This window comes from Microcaecilia unicolor, chromosome 2, assembly GCF_901765095.1.
Source record: "Microcaecilia unicolor chromosome 2, aMicUni1.1, whole genome shotgun sequence".
In the NCBI taxonomy this organism is placed as follows: Eukaryota; Metazoa; Chordata; class Amphibia; order Gymnophiona; family Siphonopidae; genus Microcaecilia; species Microcaecilia unicolor.
This window is the reverse complement of record NC_044032.1, coordinates 222,698,216-222,719,249: the sequence shown is the minus strand read 5'-3', so window position 1 is coordinate 222,719,249 and position 21,034 is coordinate 222,698,216. Positions and strand designations below refer to the sequence as shown.

Below are 21,034 nucleotides of genomic sequence, written 5' to 3'. Positions count from 1 at the left end.
GCTACATTGCTGATGGGTACATTACTCTTTTTGGCAATCCAGGAAATGCTTTTGTGGCATGTGTCATGAAACGCCTAGCCAACTGCCTGGGACTACTCCGTGGCCACTTAGAGGGTCTTTGCCCAGCACAGCTCAGGTCCGCCTGCATCTGCCATTTGTGCTCTACATTAGCACCCACCTCCTCCTCCCACCGACTGGGTCCCAACCTCCTCTCGGCGAGTCTCCTGCTCTCAAATTATCCCCAGTGATTTCTAGGTTACTGGGGCCACACCCCCAGTGGTCCAACAGTTTCTGGAAAGCACTCACAGACCCATCACACAAACCACCAGGATTCTTAGTTGGTCCAGACAAGCAAAGGCAGTAAACTAAAATGTTTATTGTCATGAAAAATTAGAATAATGAACAGAAAAGGTTCAATAAGTAAAACAATAACAGGTAACTGAAATATGGATCAATTATAACACTATCTAAACATTTGTATACTATCTAAATAGTACCTGGGGAGATCAGGACATATAGCTCCTCACAGGTTATCAAATATAACTGTTCACAGGGCTTCAGCAAAGAGATCATTCTCTCTTTTCTCCCTGGCTAAGACTGGGGAAAAAACTAGTACATCCTAGATGAATTGAGCTCCTGGGCCAGTCAGAGCCCAGAACAACAAGTTTAAAAGTAGCTGGCCACATCACTGCAGGCTACCTCTTATCTGTGTTAACCAAAGAAGGAAGCATCAGTTCTCTATAACAGCTTTAAGCATAAACCTGCACCACCTGCTGGCCAAACTAGAGAAATACACTTTAAGAAATAATACAGTTTTACAGGTTTAAAAAAACCACTGTTTTGTCACAGCATGTGTAAGTGTCTTGAAACATAAAGGAACTAGTAAACTGAGAATAAAAAGTAGGTCCTAAAACTAAGCATAGTGTTACACAAAAATCTGACTTGTGGCCTTACAACTAAAATGCAAGCGTGATGTTATAGACCAAATAAAGTTCTGTAACTGGGTGCCTGCAGTTACGTGTGCCTTGAGCACATAAGGGGCGTCTTAATTGGCAAGCACGTGCACTAAGGGGGAGATTCTATATAAGGTGCCTAAAAAATCCGCACAAAGGACATTTTCAACTAAGTGTGTTCTATAAGCAGGTCTTAAATTTAGGCACGGTATATAGAATACGCTTAGTCGATATCCCAGAGCTTAAAAATACATGCCTTCATTTACATCAGAAATTGCTCCCTTACTTTGGGTGCTGAGCCAGTGTTGCTCAGAGACCAATGTTTTCGCTCTTCGTTAAGCCATACTGAATGCTTGCTTGTTAATACTTTGCTCACTTTAGCCTTGAAAGTAGTTTTGGGCACTGGAAGACCTTGGGTCAAGTTACATATCAAGAATGGTGGAATTTGGTATTTCAGACTTATAAATATAATACCTTTCTGGTTAAAAAGTCATGTCGCTATATCACTTATAAGGAGAAGTGGTCTTTGTTATTGTCCTACTTTAGAGATGCTTGATGAGAAGAGTTTTTCTTTTTTCTTTTCTTTCCCTCCACTCTTTCTCTCTTCTGTCCTTTTCATGATTTTTGCAATTTGTATGCTGTTATACTGTTACACTGAATTGTCCTCTGTTATTTTATTTTTAAATTTAATAAAAATACTGCGACCAGGTAAAACAGCATCTTTGGTTTTTAAAATGGAGTTTTTCAGTTTGCTTTTCTTGTTTGGTTGTAAACTTTTTCAGGGAACTTAAGCTGGCTGAGAGAATGTTTGGACAACCGAGTTGGTGTTAATGGTTTGGACAAAGCTGGAAGTACAGCCTTGTACTGGGCATGCCATGGTGGACACAGAGGTACATTTAAGGATCTGACGACATGATTATTTGATCTTTCAGCTTCTGTCTCTTGATACTTAAGCGCTCTTTGCATTATACCAATTTTTATATTCATCTCACTTGTATTGTATTGTATTTATGTAACATACATAGTAGATGATGATGATGGCAGATAAAAACCTGTACGGTCCATCCAGTCTGCCCAACAAGATAAACTCGTTCCATATGGTATGTGATACTTCAGATGTACTTCTGTAGTGCCTTTAACATACATTACAAAGTGGATTACAATCATAAAACTTCTACATTTAGAAGGAATTTACAACCAAGCACATAGTCTATACAATAAGATTTATAAAAGATACATAATTACAATCATATAAAGAATTACAAACTCTGCCTATAGAACAAGTACATTTTCAGAGACTTCCTAAACAAAATATCGAATCAATCTGATGCAGAGTGGCTACAATACTATTCCAAAACTTAATGCTTTGGAAATCAATAGAACATTCTTAAAGTTTATGATTAGTGTTAAATTTTCCATCTTTGAAGACAGTTGACCATTATCTACTTCTGCAATGAGATCTGCCAATTGCAAAATCAAATATCAAAGCCAAAACAAAGTTTATAAAACATTATTTTGTAACTGCTTAAACCTTTCCCCATTTTTTCATCTGTTTCTGTCCCTCCACCTTAGCCTACCTATTGCTGTGACATCCTTGGGCCAGGGCGCATAGACTGGGTCTCCTTTCACAGTATAGTCCAGTGCTTGTGAACTCCTGAGACTGGCCAGCAGATTAAAATAGTTTTACTCTGTCAGTTTTTTTTCTTTACCATTTAATTTTTCTGTGGGTATACCTTTTACAGTTTTGTGTAGTTAGATGTGGAGGGGCATAATCGAACGGGGCGCCCAAGTTTTTCTGAGGGCGCCCTCGCGAAGGGGCGGGGAAACCTGTATTATCGAAAAAAGATGGGCGTCCATCTATCGTTTCGATAGTATGGTCGGGGATGCCCAGATCTCAACATTTAGGTCGACCTTAGAGATGGTCGTCCTTGGTTGGACGCCCATCTCAGAAACGACCAAATGAAAGCTATTTGATCGTGGGAGGAGCCAGCATTCGTAGTGCACTGGTTCCCCTGACATGCCAGGACACCAACCGGGCACCCTAGGGAGCACTGCAGTGGACTTCAGAAATTGCTCCCTTACCTTGGGTGTTGAGCCCCCCAAACCCTCCCCAAAACCCACTCCCAACAACTGTACAACACTACCATAGCCCTAAGGGGTGAAGGGGACACCTACATGTGGGTATAGTGGGTTTGTGGTGGGTTTTGGAGGGCTCACATTTACCACCACAAGTGTAACAGGTGGGGGGGGGGGGGGGGGGGGGATGGGCCTGGGTCCGCCTGCCTGAAGTGTACTGCACCCACTAAAACTGCTCCAGGGACCTGCATACTGCTGTCAGGGAGCTGGGTATGACATTTAAGGCTGGCATAGAGGCTGGCAAAAAAATATTAAAAAAAAAATTTTTTTAGGGTGGGAGGGGGTTAGTGACCACTGGGGGAGTAAGGGGAGGTCATCCCCGATTCCCTCCGGTGGTCATCTGGTCAGTTTGGGCACCTTTTCGACGCTTGGTCGCAAGAAACAAATTGACCAAGTAAAGTCGGCCAAGTGCTCGTCAGGGATGCCCTTCTTTTTTCCATTATCGGCTGAGGACGCCCATGTGTTAAGCACGCCCCAGTCTCACCTTTGCTATGCTTCCAACATGCCCCCGGGAACTTTGGTCGTCCCCGTGACGGAAAGCAGTTGAGGGCGCCCAAAATCGGCTTTCGATTATGCCGATTTGGGCGACCCTGGGAGAAGGGACGCCCATCTCCCAATTTGTGTCGAAAAATGGGTGCCCTTCTCTTTCGAAAATAAGCCTGTTAGTATGCCAAGATTCTTTTTATGAGTGGTTGAGTTTCTTTTGCTTACAGTTGGAGTCTCTGATGCTATGTTTCAGCCAAAATGGTAGGAGCAGTAGTAGTAGATGAGATGGTGCAGATGATGAAATTTAGATTTGTTAAGAACTGGGCAACATTCTGGAAGGGGGAGCGTATTCGAAAAAGAAGGACTCCACCTTAACCGGATGGAACTAGGCCGCTGGCACTAACATTTAAAAAGGAGATAGAGCAACTTTTAAATTAGAATGGGGGGGGGGGGGGTGAGGAAGTCGATAGTCACTCAGGAGCACATGGTTCGGATTGAGGTATCCATGAAGGATACTGTTATAACAGGACATTTAGAAGGGCATAATCGAAAGGGACGTCCAAGTTTTGATGAGGACGTCCTCGCAAAACGTCCCGATGCAGGGACAGGGAAACCCATATTATCGAAACAAGATGGACGTCCATCTTTCGTTTTGATAATACGGTCGGGGATATCCAAATCTTGAAATTTTGGTCATCCTTAGAGATGGTCGTCCCTAGACTTGGTTGTTTCTGATTTTCGGCGATAATGGAAACCAAGGACGTCCATCTCAGAAACGACCAAATGCAAGCCCTTTGGTCGTTGGAGGAGCCAGCATTTCTAGTGCTGTGGTCCCCCTGACATGCCAGGACACCAACCGGGCACCCTAGGGGGCACTGCAGTGGACTTCATAAATTGCTCCCAGGAACATAGCTCCCTTACCTTGTGTGCGGAGCTCCCCAACCCCCCCCCCCAAAAAACCCACTACTCCCAACTGTACACCACTACCATAGTCCTTACGGGTGAAGGGGGGCACCTAGATGTGGGTGGTAATGACCTACACGTGTCAAATGCCACTTAGTGCGCGTAGCGGACGCATGCCAGAAAATAAAATTTATTTTTTGGACACGCGTATTGGACGCGCGCCAAAAATGAAATTACCACAAGAGCCACGCAGTAGCCGGGTAGTAACTCCAAATTGGCTCACATTGGGCGTGCGTAGACACTTACGTGGCTTAGTAATAGGGCCCCTAAACCCTCCATTGCCTCAGGTTCAAAACTACGAGCCCTGTTTACTAAGCTGTGCTGTAGGCACGCAAACGTTTTAGTGCATGTTAAAAATTAGCACGCGCTAATGCTAGACACACCCATAGGAATATAATGGGTGTCTGTGTCATTAGTGCGCGCTAAAAAGTTAGTGTGCCTACAGTGCAGTTTAGTAAACAGGGTCCTTAGATTGTGAGCTCTTTAGGGACAGAGAAAGTACCCTCATATAATGTGTACAGCACTGGGTACGTCTAGTAGCACTATAGAAATGATTATTATTAGTAGTAATTTGAACCTTGGCTTCCCTGGTTCTTAGGTCATTGCTCAAACTACTAAGCCGCTTCCTTTTCAAAGAGCTAATACAGTAGGTTTCCTCTGGCTTTGAAATTCGACAGATCCCAGAACCCAACCCATGGCCATGTTTGGGCTTTGAGCCAGCACTAGAGGTATACAGCTAAATTTTTAATACAGTTTATAAAAGACACTCAAATACAGTGTCAGAGCATATATACAGTCAGTATCAGAAAAATCTACTCTTATGGTTTTATTAAGTAGGTAAAACTCATATAGAATGGTTGGAGGAAGATGTCGAATTCTGGGAACAAGACAAAAACACAGAAGTACTAACCCTCACAGGTCTCAAAATGAACAGACAACACAGTGAAGGCAATGAACACGCACCAAATCATGCTCTGTATGTTCAAATGCTTTAATTCTGAAAATTCAAGACTCGACATTGGCAGTGTTTTGGGCTCTAGGCCTGCATCAGGAGTCTACAACAAAGTCCTATATAAACCAAGAATTAACATTAAAATACATGACAAAATGTGATTAAATTTAAATGAAAATAAAAATGAAAATATTCCTGTCAATAGAAGTGTACAAACATTAATTTAAAAACCATATATAAATACATATCTCTATAAGGAGCCCAAATAAATGACCCTAATTCTCCCAGTGGATAAGACATTTGTGTGAATAAATATAAATACAGACATAGACCAGAAGCCTACCCTCCAAAGCTGTGGTCTGGGGTCATGGCATTGTGTCAGATGTAGAATTGAGCAGGATGGATGGGCCATTTTTGTTTGTATTAAAAAGAAGCAAAACCTGACAATAATAGGCATTATGGGGTAATTGGGTTGGTACCAGTCAACTAGATAACTGCCAGCAGGTTGGTAGTGGCCAAGTGCTGTCCAGTATTTCCACAGGGACCTAGCAAGATGGATGTTCAGGTAAGAGCCTCGCTGGTTTTGGTGGCTGGTTTAGATTACTCCACAGGTGATGCATAAGATATTCAGGTTGATGGGGGAAGTTATCAATGTGGATTACCATTAACATGGATTATTTTACTATAAATCATGCTATTTTATCCTAGGGTCCCATTTTATGCAAGGAGATCCTGTGGTAAAATAGCACAACTTGTAGTAAAGTAACCCATCTTAATGACAGCCCACTTTGATAAACTCTCCCTCTGTGCTGGGGGGGAGAAAAGGGTGCCGGATTAAGTATGGAGTCTTTTTTTGCTCATCTCCTCAGAGATTCAGCAATATAGAAACTCTTGGTAGGGCGTAATATATCTTACATGCAGTCAAGCTTCTATGACAGCTGGGATGTATCCTTAGAGCATGGTCAGGAATAACTGTGAAGATTAGATAGATCACTTGGGGCCCTGTTTACTAAGCAGCGTTATAGGCGCGTTAATGTTTTTAACGCATGTAAACCATGTACATGCCTACAATATCCCTACATGGTTAGCGTGCGCACTAAGTGTAGGCGCGCTAAAAACCCTAACGCACCTTAGTAAACAGAGCCCTTGGTGTTTTCCTGCTGTTAGCTGGGGAAGGTTTATTTTTACCAAGTTATTTCAGGCTTGCGTTGTAAGTGCAGAAAACTGGGCCTCTAGATATCTACTCAAGTTGAATGTAGGCAAAACAAAACTTTTACGATTTCACCCTTCAAAAGTTGATCCATTTATGGTTAGTTTAATACTAAACAAAAAAAATGGTTGAAGTTGAGCTATTTTTTAAAGTTCTAGGTGTAGTTTTGGACCCTTCTTTATCTCTTCAGTGGCATATTAATTTGCTTACAAAGAAGGTGTTTTGGAAATACTCTGGCTGTTCTAATTCTATGCTTAGATGATTGCAGACTTTACAAAATGCTACCACGAGATTGATATATTCAGCTATAAAATTTGAACATGTCTCTCTGTTATTAATTGAATTATATTGGTTGCCATTACGGCAGGGGCGTAGCCAGACACTCAATTTTGGGTAGGCCTGAGCGCAAGATGGGTGGGCAGAAGAACTCCACCCTATCCCACAGTGATTTGGTCTCTCCCTCTCTTGCCTGCATGCCATATGGTCTCTCAAGCATCCCCCCTCCCCCGCATACCTTTTAAATAGCAGATTTTCACCGGAGCGAGCAGAAACTAATACACATTGCTCATGTTGGCCCCATAGCCTTCCCTCTGATGCAACTTCCTGTTTCTGAATAGGTGGGAATACATCAGAGGGAAGGCTGTGGGGCAAGTGCACAGTATGTATCAGTCGTTGCTCGATGCAGGCAAAGATCTGCTATTTACAAGGTATGCAGGAAGGACAGTTGTTGGGAGTTTTCAGCTGCTGTGGCTTGGGGATCCCTGTCTGCCAAATCACAGGTGTGTCGCTACTGGGTGGGCCTGAGCCCAAAGAGGGTGGGCCTGGGCCCACCTGAGCCCACCCTTGGCTACGCCACTGCCATACGGGCATGTATTACATTTAAATGCAGGCCTTGAAAACCCATCTCTTCATTGCCTCCTACTCAACTACACCCTAGTCTCCCTGTGTACCTGCCTCCTTCCTTTTCTAACATCCCATCTCTTTTTCCCCTATTATTCTCTGCGGCTGCGGCTGTCTCTTTTCCTTTTATGCATTTTTCTTTTACGCATTTTATAAACCGCTTTGAAGCCTATGCCAGGCCCTCTGAGGTATATCAAGTTTGTTGAATAAATAAAGAAATTCTGTTTGGTTCGGCTCCATTTTATATGAACCAATTTATCATATGTTCTACTAATTGTAAATCTTTAAAATCTGGATAGCAAAATTGCCTGAATTATCCATCAGTTAAAAATTTTAAATACAAGCGTCTTTTTTCGTCCACATTGCCCTATCAATCTATAAATACTTTGCCCTTTTTCCTTAGAATAGAACTTAATTATTTGTTTTTTTTGCCATATGTTAAAAACATTTCTCTTTACTGAAAAATGGTACAGTTTTTAGAAATATTTTTATTTTTTGTTTTTAATAATTATTGTTCGTAATTCTTTATTTTAAATATTGTAGATTCTCAGAAGTGGCTGGTCAAGCTCTTTTGTTAAACCACACTGAACTGAAATAATTTTATTTTGGCTGATGCAGTTTAGAAATGTATATATTGAATTGTATTGTATTTCTATTCTTTTTATTTAGATATAGTGGAAGTCTTGCTTACACAGCCAAATATTGAACTAAACCAACAGGTAGGTGTATAAGGGATTGGCATGACTCACATCTTCTAAATACTTTTCAATCCTGACGCCTTCTAAAGTATAGATGCATGAGCTTCACACTGTGGGGTGCTAAAGAATTTGTTGCGTTGTAAAGCCACTCATTATGTGTTAAAATTAGTGATCGCCTTACTCCTAAAGAGTGAAAGCACAAGAATACCTCATGCCAAGAGTAATTGTTAACACAACCGAAGGCTTATCCTGATATATTTTAATTTCCATCCTGATCAGAAATGTATTGCAAATTTAGGTGCTTCTGGCTTTTCTGAATCCTGTAACTAAATATTTACAGGCCCTTTTTTTTTTTTTTTTGCATGTTTTCACAGCTAAGGATGTTGCTTGTAACACCATACAAAAAACTGACTGCGTACAATTGAAGGGCTCATTGGTAAAAGCAGAGCCCCCCCCCCCCAACACCTCTGGTGGGTGGGGGGTTCCAGTACCTGATGTCTAGTGGCCCTCTAATCCTCCCCCTCCCCAGCCCTGATTTACAGCATGAATAAAAATGTGGCCTCTTGAATGTCTCCCTCATGAGGGAACATCAAAACACTGGTGGTCTAGTGCAGTGTTTCCCAAGTCCAGTCCTGGAGTACCCCCTTGCCAGTCAGGTTTTCAGGATATCCACAATAAATATGTATGGATTGGATTTGCATACATTGATTCCATGTATATTCCTTGTGGATATCCTGACAACCTGACTGGCAAGGGGGTACTCGAGGACGTGCGGCAAAATAAAAATAGGCACACGTCCATTTTGGGTCTGAGACCTTACCGCCAGCCATTGATTTAGTGGTAAGGTCTCATGCGGTAACCATTCGGTAATTGTCCATGCGCGTAGATTGACGATTACCGCCTGGTTTTTGCTTCATGCCAGAAAATAAAAATTATTTTCCGGCGCACGTAGCGGACATGCATCAAAAATGAAATTACCACAAGGGCCAACTAGTAGCCGGGCAGTAACTCAAAACTGACGCACATCGGGCATGCATAGGCACCTACATGGCTTAGTAAAAGGGTCCCTTAGTGAGAGCAAGATGCCTTTCATGGGTAAATGCTGGTATTCTAATCCTGCGTGAAATGAGCACATAAATTCAAGTGCCCAGGATATAGAATTGCCCTTACAGTATGGTTTTAATATAAAAGCTAAGGGATGAGTCCAACCACATCCAACTCAAAAGTCCCGGGTTTCAGATATGACAGCTTTGGTAAAATGGGGAAGTTTACCTGAAGGAAGAGCTGGCGAGGTGGACGGAGATGAGGCTTGTGGAATGACAGTGGGCTAAACTGAAAGGTGGAATAAAACAAAAAAGGGCTGCTGATCTTTATGTAAGGAAAGTGAATAATAGCAAGCAGAAAAGGAAATCAGTATGGTTCTTCAAAGAAGTGGCTGCAATAATCAAGGTGAAAAAGCATTTACAAAATGCAGAAGATCACAAGAAGAACAACAACACAGAAAAGAATTATAGACAAAGCTGAAAGAGACAAAGAGAAATCAGGATGGCAACATGGGTAGAAAACTATACTTTTTTCAGGCATATTTCAGACAGGAGGAAGACTAGGATGGAATTGCTAAACTCAAAGGTGTTGAAGACTGATATGTGCAGGAAAATAGTGGAAATGCTACACAAATACTTCTGTTCCATGTTCACAGAAAAAAATCCTGGAGAAGGACTGCAGATTGACAAAGGTATATATGGAAATGGAGTACATACCACACTATTCGCAGAAAAAAAGCTTTCATGAGCAGCTTGAAAAACCAAAAGTGGACAAAACCACAGGGCTAGATGAGAATACATCTTTAGGATGAGAGAGCACCAAGACATTCAGGCAGATCTTCTAAAGGATGTATTTAATAGATAATTGGAGACAGGGAGATTCCGTTGGACTGGAGAAGGCTGATGTACTCTCTCTCTTCACAAGTGTTAACAGAGAAGGGGTGGGAGACTATAGGCCGGAAAGCCTTATCTCAGCGGTGGAAAAGGTAGTAGAGATGCCTCTGAATGAAAGAATAGTGAATTTTGGTTTGCAAGATCTGAGGCAACATGGTTTTTACTAAGAGAAGATTGTGTCAGATGAATCTGATTGATTTACTTTGTTTGACTGAGAACATAAGTGTTGCCACACTGAGACAGACTAAAGGTCCATGAAGCCCAGTATCCTATTTCCAGCAGTGGCCAATCCAGGTCACAAGTACCTGGCAGATCCTAAAAGAGTAAAACAGATTTTATGCCACTTATCCTAGAAATAAGCAGTGGATTTTCCCAAGTGAGTCTTAATAAAGGCGTAGGATTTTTAGGAAATTATGCAAACCTTTTTTTAAACCCACTAATCTAACTTTATTTTACATATTTTCTGGCAATGAATTCCAGAGTTCAATTACACATTGAAGGGTACTTTTACTAAGCTTCTGTAAAAAGTGGCCTGCGGTAGTGTAGGTGCGTGTTTTGAGTGTGTTTCGAGCCAGATTTTACCGCGTCTGCAAAAAAGGGCTTTTTTTTTTTTATGTTTAAATCTTTTTATTGAAGTATTATATAAAACATCGATACACAATGTTCAACGATTAACCCTCCTAATACAACAGACAACTATCCATCCGTCCACATACATCAAAACATTTTCTTCTTTTTCTCCCCAAACAACCCCCCCTCCCCCCACCCTCTCCTCCTTTTAATTGTAAACCTTTTGTTATCGGAATCCCCAAAACTCACTTTTAACATAATATCTATCAATCCGTTCCAATACACACGTAACTGCCCCTTCCCTCTGAAAGCTCCAGTATCTTCCACTGTTATTGAACAAGCTGCATACCCTCCATCTACCCCAGAAAGGACATGGAACTCCATCAGTGAATCAAAATACAGTGTTTCCACAAAACTTTTGCTCCCTCCCCCTGTTCCCCCCACTCCTTAACCAACCCTTATCTTGAGATACTAAACAGCAATTCCCCACGCCCCCTCCCCACCCTCCCTTCCCCAGCCATCTTACAATTGTCTCGAGTGTGAGCAACTTAACCTCCTTCACCTCTTATGGACTTTACCCCAGGAGTTTTACAAATTGTTAATAATGAAACTCCTACCTCTTGGGCTCATTATTTGTAAATAAGGGTCCCAAATTGTCAAAAACTGTTTCTTGCGTCTTAAAGTGCCTTTCGCATCTCGAGCTTCCCATGCCATCAATTGGTGTATCTGATTCCTCCAATGCCCCAAAGCTGGAGTCTCCGACCCCACCCAGTATTGTAAAATTGTTTTCCGAGCCACCAAGCATAATTTCCTACAAAGCAGTCGCCCAGGCCCCTTTAAACTGCGAAATGCTCCAGGCACATCCAAAAGTAATTGTTCCATTGAACCGTGAAGAGATCTATCCACCAGGCGTTCCAAAAAATGCACCACCTGGTTCCAAAATCCTCTCACTTTCTGGCAAGCCCAAAATGCATGATAGTATGTATGTCTAGGATGACCACATTTGGAACACTGCGAATCTTGGCCCCCTTCCACATGTGCTAACATCGCCTTAGTCATATATGCCCGTAGGATCACCCGAGCCCCACATTCCCTCAACCGCATATCAGATGTTAAAGTATAAACTCCTTTTAAAGATTGCAAAACTTCCCAAGTACCTAGCCCCACCCCCGATTCCTCCTCCCATTTTGCCTTGATCCCCTCAAACCTTCTAGCGGGGCATAGCTGAACAAGGGCCTGCACTAACCCAGAGATAGACAACCCCCTATCAGAAATCTTTGAAAAAAATGACCTGAGCTCCACTCCTAGCTTGAATTGCAACTTATTCCTGTCCAAGGTCCTTACGTAATGTATTAGCTGTGCATAGGCAAACTGTGCACCCCACCCCTCAGAAGACTCTTCCTCCCAAGTTCCTAACGGTTCCACCTCCCCTGTGGCTCCCATTACGTGCTCCAGAAGATATATCCCTTTTTGCTCCCATTTCTTAAACCAAACATTATCCCATCCTGATCTAAACCTTCCATTTCCTCTAATAGGCAACTGATCTGACACCTCAGGGTCCCCACCTAACCGCCTCACTAAAACCTTCCACCCCTCCCTCAGTGAATCCAAGAGCACACTCCCCTTTATACCCTCAGGCAACTGACTTTTTTTGCAGTGCAACAGAAAATAAAGATGATAAGGCGCAAAATGTTCCTGTTCTAGGTATAATGGTGTGTAAACGGTTGTCCCCTCTATCCAATCTCCCACATGCCGAAGCATACAAGCTTGGTTATATAACTTCAAGTCTGGCAGTCCCAGACCACCCTGCCTCCAATGACCTGTCAATAGTGCCATTCTCAGCCTCGGCTTTTTCCCTGCCCAACAAAAAGCACTCACCCATTTATAAAATAATCTCAAATCTTTCTGAAGAAGGCGTATAGGCAATATTTGAAGAACATATAACCACTTTGGAAACTGAACCATCTTTATCAGATTAATTCTACCCATTAAAGAAATTGGCAATAAACGCCACCGCTCCAACTTTTCCTTAGTATCTTCAATCAGTTTCCCCACATTAAGCTGATATAAATTTGTCACATCCATGCTTAAATTAATCCCCAAATAACGAAATGAATCTGATGCCCACCTCAAAGGGAAACCCTCTCTCCATTCATCCTTCACTTGGACTGAGGAAGGTAAAGCCTCCGATTTCCCCAAATTCAGTTGGAGACCTGCAAAGTCTCCATACTCACCAAAAATTTCCAAAAGAGCCACCAAGGAACTTCGAGGACTCTCCAGATGTACCAGTATGTCATCAGCAAATGCTGCTACTTTGAAACATCCCTCCCCAACTTGAACCCCCTGAATATCATCTGTTGTCAGTATCTCTCTAATTAAGGGATCTAAAGTCAACACAAAAAGAAGCGGCGATAGAGGGCATCCCTGCCGGGTACCCCGTAGGACTGGAAACATCGCTGACGACATTCCATTCACCAACACTGTGGCCTGTGGTTCCGCATACAATGCTCTTATTCCTGAAACAAAGAGACCCTCAAAGCCATATGCCCTCAATACTTCAAACATAAAGTCCCATCTCACTTTATCAAATGCTTTCTCTGCATCAAAACTTACTAGAATAGATGGTATCCCTCTCTTTGATCTCTGCTCCAAAGAAGTCAAAATTCTCCTTACATTCTTGGTGATTGATCTTCCCTTCACGAATCCTACCTGTGCTTCATGTATAATTTCTGGAAGTACCTTAGCCATTCTATTAGCTAAAACTTTTGCCATCAACTTCGCTTCAAAATTAAGCAAAGAGATCGGCCTATAAGATTCTGGCAACAACGGGTCCCTACCAGGTTTTGGCAGTACAATTATTTGTGCTACCGTTAAGGACTGCGGCATAGATTCTAATTCTATAATTTTATTAAACATAGCAGCCAACGGGGTTGTGATCTCCGTACCCATTAGTTTGTAAAACTCGGCTCTATACCCGTCAGCTCCAGGTGTCTTGTTCAACGCACTTTTCCCTATCGCCCCCTCCACTTCTTCCACACTTATTTGTTCATTCAACTGTCCTCTAGTTCCCTCATCTATCAAGGGCAGTAGCTTGGACTCCAAATATAAGGGCTTTTTTTTTTAATGGGACGGGAAATGGGCATGCGGCAAAACTGAACCAGCACTTGCCTAAAACTGGCCTGAACCCTTAATGCCACCCATTGATCTAGTGATAAGGGCTCACGTGCTACACACGCAGTAACTGGTCAGCGCGTGCCAAATGCTGGTTACCACTGGAAACACTGTGCGTGGGAGGAAATAAATAAATCATCCAGGCATTACGGGCATGCATCAAATCTGAAATTATCTCCAAGGAGGTGCAGTAGCCTGGCGGTAGTCTCATTTTGATGCGCGCTGCACGCTCGTAGAGCCCAATGCGCCTGTGTAAAAGGGCCCCTTAGTGAAGAAATATTTTCTTCAATTCGTTTTAAATTTACTACTTAGTAGCAGGGTGATTGAGGGCAAGTACTGGATGGGGCCTACTTAGATTTTAGTAAAACATTTGATACGGTTCCTCATGGGAGGCTTATGGATAAGCTGAGCACCCTGGTGTGGGTCCCAAGGTGGTAAACTGGATCAGAATTAGATGACTAACAGACATACCATGATTAGCCAAATTAATGGAATCTCAAGTTATTTATTTATTTATTTGTTACTTTTATATCCCACATTTTCCCACCTATTTGCAGGCTCAATGTGGCTTACATAGTACCGGAGAGGCGTTTGCCGACACTGGCGTGAACAAATACAAAGTGATGTTGTGGTAGGTAAAGTTTGTGTGGCACAGCCACATTAGGGAATCGTACAGCGGGAGAGTTGTGTTATGTCCATTACGTACTTTAGTTTTGTTGTGTTGCAGAGATCAGACATTTAAGTTGGATCGTTAGGGTATGCCTTTTTAAACAGGTTAGTTTTTAGTGTTTTCCGGAAGTTGAGGTGGTCATAAGTCGTTTTCAAGGCTTTCGGTAATGCGTTCCACAGTTGTGTGGTTATGTAGGAAAAACTGGATGTGTAAGTTGATTTGTATTTTAGTCCTTTGCAGCTTGGGTTGTGCAGATTTAGATATGTTCGTGTTGATTTGGATGTATTTCTAGCTGGTAGGTCGGTCAAGTCTGTCATGTATCCCGGGGCTTCACTGTCGATAATTTTGTGAACCAGGGTGCAGATTTTGAAAGCAATGTGTTCTTTGATTGGGAGCCAGTGTAGTTTTTCGCAGAGGGGTTTTGCGCTTTTGAATCGTGTCTTTCCAAATATGTCTGGCTGCCGTGTTTTGAGCAGTCTGCAGTTTCTTTAAGGTTCGTTCTTTGCATCCCGCATAAATGCCATTGCAGTAGTCGACGTGGTTTAGTACCATTGACTGTATCAGGTTGCGAAATGTATCCCTCGGGAAGAATTCAGGAAATTATTAAGCCAAAACATTTCATCAGTGCAATTTGACATACCTGGAGCTTTTGATACAGTTGACCATACTCTATTGGTAAATAAATTGGATGAATTTGGGTTTTCTGGAGTAGTTTTGAATTGGTTTACAGAATTCTTTAAAAACTAGGCGGTACTGTGTTAAGAATGGAGAATTTTCTTGAGCCCGGCTTATGGAGTTCCTCAGGGCTCACCTTTATCCCCTATTTTGTTGAACATCTTTATGAGTTCCTTGGGGGATTGTCTAAATTACTCTTTGTATTATGTTTTCTCATATGTTGCTGATATTTTTATTTTGGTGCCATTATTGTCTAAGGGCACCGCAACAGAGAATTTATTTATAGATTGTATAGAAAAAACTCACTTTTGGGCATCGCAAAATTAGCTAAAACTTAATAATGCTAAAACTAAAATATTATATTTTAGCACTTCTTTATCAAATAAACCTGATGTATTATACTCAGGGCAGGGAATTGTTTGAGCTTTGAAACCACTTCTAGGGTTCTTGGTTTCATTTTATATTCACAAAAACAGTAAAGCACAAATATATGATTGTACATAGAAAAACTTTTGGTTGAAATTTATATACATGCATGAATGTATATGCAGGACTTGAATGCAGCAGTCACATGATACCTGGAATATTTAGCACCCTTTAATGAATAGCCCCTAAAATGTCTTCCTTGGCTTTCCAATTTTCATGCACCTTCAGTCTTCAGGTTCTGGAGACAGCTCAGCCTTTCAGGATATCCAAAATAAATAGATCTGTATGCACTGCCTTTTATATCTCATGTATATTCATTACAATGTTGTCTAAGGTATCATTCAATAAATAGTTGCACTAAATTCATACAATATACTCAACAACTATTGCACTTATATTTATCTTTATTACATCAATTAATCTCATAAACTAAACAATTGTTGTCTAAAATCCCCATATATCTATCATTCATTCAATCATTCACTCTAATTCAAATCTAATATCAAAAATTTTTTTTTACCAACTCTATAACATCAGAATTCCTGGAGTCAAAGTTACATTTATAGTCTTTTAACAAATTATACTCTCATCATTAACAACACTGGTGTGAAACTTTGTTAATTGCTCTGTCAGTCAAAGCACTTTTTCTTCTTTGCGATCGTATCTGAACTGATGCAGGCTCTCTGTGGCCGTGTGAAAATCAATCCATTGATAAAGTCAATTACCCACCACAGCAGGTTTAAAACAAAGCTTTACAGTCCATCGTAAACCATGATTGATTTACTAAGTGCAATAATACTGAATGACAGCAGTTCCATTCACCGTAACTCCACTCTTCACGGGACTAATGTTGAATCTTTTCCTAGAACTTCAAAACTGCTTCACAGAAGCTGTCTTCTCTTTTGTTAACTAAAACAATTGTACTCAGACAGACCCTACACGATCGTGTTTCGCAAGATTTGCGTCTTCAGGGGTCGATAATCTAAGTAAACAACAATAATACCATACATTTATATTACACAAAAATTATTTCAACCCTTTTAAAACCCAATATTGTATACTCTTACCGGCTGTACAAGTAGCCAAACATTCAGCAATCCTGGATGTGCTGGTGGCAACGCCTAAAAAGACGCCCACACATGCGCATACCAAGGCTTCAGGGAGACTGAGTTTAAATACCCTAGCTCAAATTTACTGATCCTGGACCTGCCGGTGGCCACGCCTCCAAAGACGCCCACACATATTTTTTTGATATTAGATTTGAATTAGAGTGAATGATTGAATGAATGATAGATATATGGGGATTTTAGACAACAATTGTTTAGTTTATGAGATTAATTGATGTAATAAAGATAAATATAAGTGCAATAGTTGTTGAGTATATTGTATGTATATTCATTATGGATATCCCAAAAACCTGTCCCATTTGAATCACTCGGAGTGCTTTTGCTTACCACTGTCTCTTAAACATTCAAATTCTTTTTGAAGAATTCACAGATTCTCGGGTTTAGAGGTCCTTTTACTAAGGTGTGCTAACCGATTTAGGAATATAATGGGCATCTTATCATATAGTGCGCGCTAATTGTTAGTGCGTGCTAAATCTGTTAGCGCACCTTAGCAAAAGGACCCCTAAATGTAGTTGAAGCTACGTGGTATAACAGAGCTGCATCAATACTTAACACCAGGGCTGTGGAGTCGTACACCAAACATTGACCCTTCTATTTTTCTACACTCCGAATCTGACTCCTACTATATGTAGTAAAATCTAAGAGAAATTTGATTAATTACAAAAACATAGGATATTTATTTATATACAAAATTAGGACTAATCGACCACCACATATATTTATTTGGAGTTTGAACAAAGAATCGGAACAAAAAAAATGCTGTCAGAAATATTCAATACACTGTTACGCACTTAATATTTTTATTCATAAGTAATTCAAAATAATAAGCAAAAATGAACAACTTATACAGAAAAGTTGGTATTCAAGGAAAAAAAATCAATCATTTATAAGTTACAAAGTAACCTATATCTTCATGATAACTATCAAAATTTTTACACTATTCTAATATATCCAACTCAGATCCACAAACTGGGGAATTCAGTAGCACACAGGAGAAATTTTTAAGTAAATCTTTGAAAAATTTGTCCTCAGAAAAAGAATCACCTCAGTCTGATCCTCCTTCATGAATGCCCTCAAATGTGATCTAATTATTCTCAGAGCAGAGAACAACCTCTCAGCAGTAACTCGGGTCAGTAGTAAAGCAGTAACCACCAGAGCAACATCTCTTAACAATTTCAGGATATAATGGAATGGTTTTTTGCACTATAAGGGGTCTTTTTACTAAGGTGCTCCGAAAAATGGACTGCACTGTTGTAGAAGTGTATATTGGACGCACGCAGGTCCATTTTTTCAGTGCACCTGCAAAAAAGGCCTTTTTTTTTGGCCGAAAATGGATGTGCAGCAAAATAAAAATTGGCACACGTCCATTTTGGGCCTGAGGCATTACCACCACCCATTGACTTAGTGGTAAGGTCTCATGCATTAACAAGGCAGTAATCATCAGTGTGCATACACTGCCAATGACTACCTGGTTAGCGCCACACGGTAGAAAAGAAATATTTTTGGATGCACGTCGCGGATCTGTGTAAAAAATGGAATTACCACCCGGGGCTCGCGGTAGCCGGCGGGCGGTAGTTCCAAATTGACATGTGTTGGATGCATGTAGGCACTTCTGCGCCATAGTAAAAGGTGCCCCTTAGTTTTGATGAATGATCACATTTTTCAACTTTTTAGTGCAAGAAAGAAATTAACGAAATTTACTCAATTTGTTCTCTGTGTTTGGAGGAATCCTTTTCTATGTGGAGACGCTTTGCATGCTCTTTCTGATCCAGATTTTTATCAAAATCAAATTCATCTTCAGTTGATGTTAGTGCTACAGTGCCTTTAGCCTCTTCAACTTCTTCCTCCTGACATTCTTGCAACCTGTTCATCCTAACTGTGACCTCACACAGATCACCTTTCCCTTTAGTCAGCTGTTCATTATCCAGAAGAATGTGATGCATTGGGTCTACATAAACAGCTGCCAAAAAAAGTGTATTTTCTAACTCCCCGATATGCAGCCAACAGCAGGCAGTGCTTTTTGTGTCCGCCACCAGCATTAAACTTGGATATTCAATGCCGGGCTGTTTCTGGCAACCGGCGTTGAATATCTGGTTTCATTTTTGACCATTTCAACTTTACTGGTTAAGCCGATATTCAGTGCTAACTGTTTAAGTGCTTAGGGCTAGATTCTACATATGGCACCTGAAAAATCTGCACAGAAAAAAAAATACACCTAGGCATATTCTCTAAAGTATGCCTAAATTTTATAGAATAGGCTTAAATTTCTGCACGGTATATAAAATACGCTGAGCGCCTCTCCACACAACCAAATCTGGTTGCATCCATTTAGGCAGTGTTTTACTTGGCGTAAATCCCAATGCCTATATTAGGCGCAGAGCGGGTGTATTATATAATAACTGGCATAGATGTACTTTTACGAAGCTGCAAGAAAAAGGGCCCTGCGCTAGCTGTTTTTCCTGCCCGCCGGGAACCTTTTTAGCGCAGCGGGTAAAAGACCCCAGAGAACTCTTACCGCATGGCCATGCAGCGGGGTGCCCTTACCGCCACCTGTTCAGGTGGCGATAAGGGCTTCCGCGCTAACCCAGCAGTAACCAGGCAGCGCGCAGCGGTTACTGCCGTACAAGCCATTTCCAGGGGTTTTCTTTTTCCCCACTCATTATCTACCTCATCCTGCTCATTACCCTAAGTCCCATTTTTTCAAGCAAGCTTACCCTAATGGACCAACTTAATTCTACCAGCCCACCTACAATACTACAGTACTCTGACAATGACACTGACTCTGACACTAATTATACCTCTCACCTCATTTTCAAATCCCCTTGTACTCAATCTCCAATCTTTTCCTGTCCATCCTTTTTTACCATATCCCTCCCAATCTCCTTCCATTTTACCTTTTCTATCCTATCCTTGTCTACCTTCCCTATTATAATTCATATATTCTTGGGCATTGTTGCCACTGTGCTTTTCACAGTAATATTCTTATTACGTGTTTTTTGTAATGCTTTTTACTATGTAAGCTGCATTGAGCCTGCTTTATGTGGGAAAGCGCGGGGTACAAATATAATAAATAAATAAATTATCTTCTACATCCACACTTGGAATACTAGCCACTATTTGGGTGATATTCTGGTCAAAGAACCCCATGTGGTCCCCAGGTGAAAACTGAGATGCTAATTTTCAGCCTGAGAACCCTGCGTCAAAGATCGCACTACAAGATAACAGTTCTCGCGGATGATTAGCTGCATCTACAATGCATTGTGTGGAATGATGCATACCAACCCTCCTTTAGATTTTGTACATGGAATCCAAAGAGTGTACTGGAAAAAGTAAGGCATACGAAAATGTATGTGTGCCTGCATAGAACTGGAATGCACATGTGTGTGTCTGACTCTGAATGTGTTGTTATCTGTTTCAACCACACAGAACAAGTTAGGAGACACAGCGTTACATGCTGCCTCATGGAAAGGGTATGGAGACATCGTGGAACTATTGCTGGCAAAGGGTAAGGAGCGCAATGAAGTAACCAATACTCAACACAGCATAATGGTTTATAAACTTCATCATGTATCAAATTCTCTTCTAAACCTGAAGCTGGCAACAGCTTATGAAATGATATTTTTTGAGGGGGAGGGGGAGTTATATTATAAAGAATTGTGCAGGTTGCATAGTGATGTGTACATTTTTTTTCCTTTATTTTTACCTAATGGGCTTATCCACGGTGCAGAATCTGTAAAAGTCATGCTAGTATTTGGTTCACTTTAAATACTGTGGGGCCCTGTTAAGAAGCGGCAGTAAGCCCAAAGTTCCCTGCCCCAGTGTGAGCCATTTCCGGTGCTGCAAAAATATTTCAGTTTTTGTAGTGGCAATGTGTACCCCGGCGGTAATCGGGCAATGCTGTGCGTTGTCTGGTTAGCGCAGGAGCCCTTACTGCCATCTCAATGGGTGGCAGTAAGTGCTCCCCCTGAAATGGCCGCGCGGCAAGTGGCTCACCTGCCTTTTACCCATTGCAGTAAAAGGGGGCCTCGGCATGTGTCAAAAGCACACGCCAACGCCAGAGCAGGCCCCCCTTTGCCGCAGCTTCGTTAAAGGACCCCTGTGTGATCCTCCATTCTGATGTCAGACTGTGAATTTCTAATGGTGCTTTTTTCACGGTTGCC

The 21,034-nt window shown here is 41.4% G+C and overlaps 1 protein-coding gene across 1 annotated transcript in view; it reads left to right on the top strand.

Moving 5' to 3' along the window:
- Positions 1-21,034, top strand: part of OSTF1 (osteoclast stimulating factor 1) — a 76,124-nt gene that overhangs the window by 47,850 nt on the left and 7,240 nt on the right. The window contains exons 7-9 of the mRNA XM_030193727.1: positions 1,736-1,843; positions 8,270-8,319; positions 20,301-20,379. Of these exons, the coding sequence (XP_030049587.1) occupies positions 1,736-1,843; positions 8,270-8,319; positions 20,301-20,379 (237 nt within the window). The remainder of the gene's footprint in view (positions 1-1,735; positions 1,844-8,269; positions 8,320-20,300; positions 20,380-21,034) is intronic.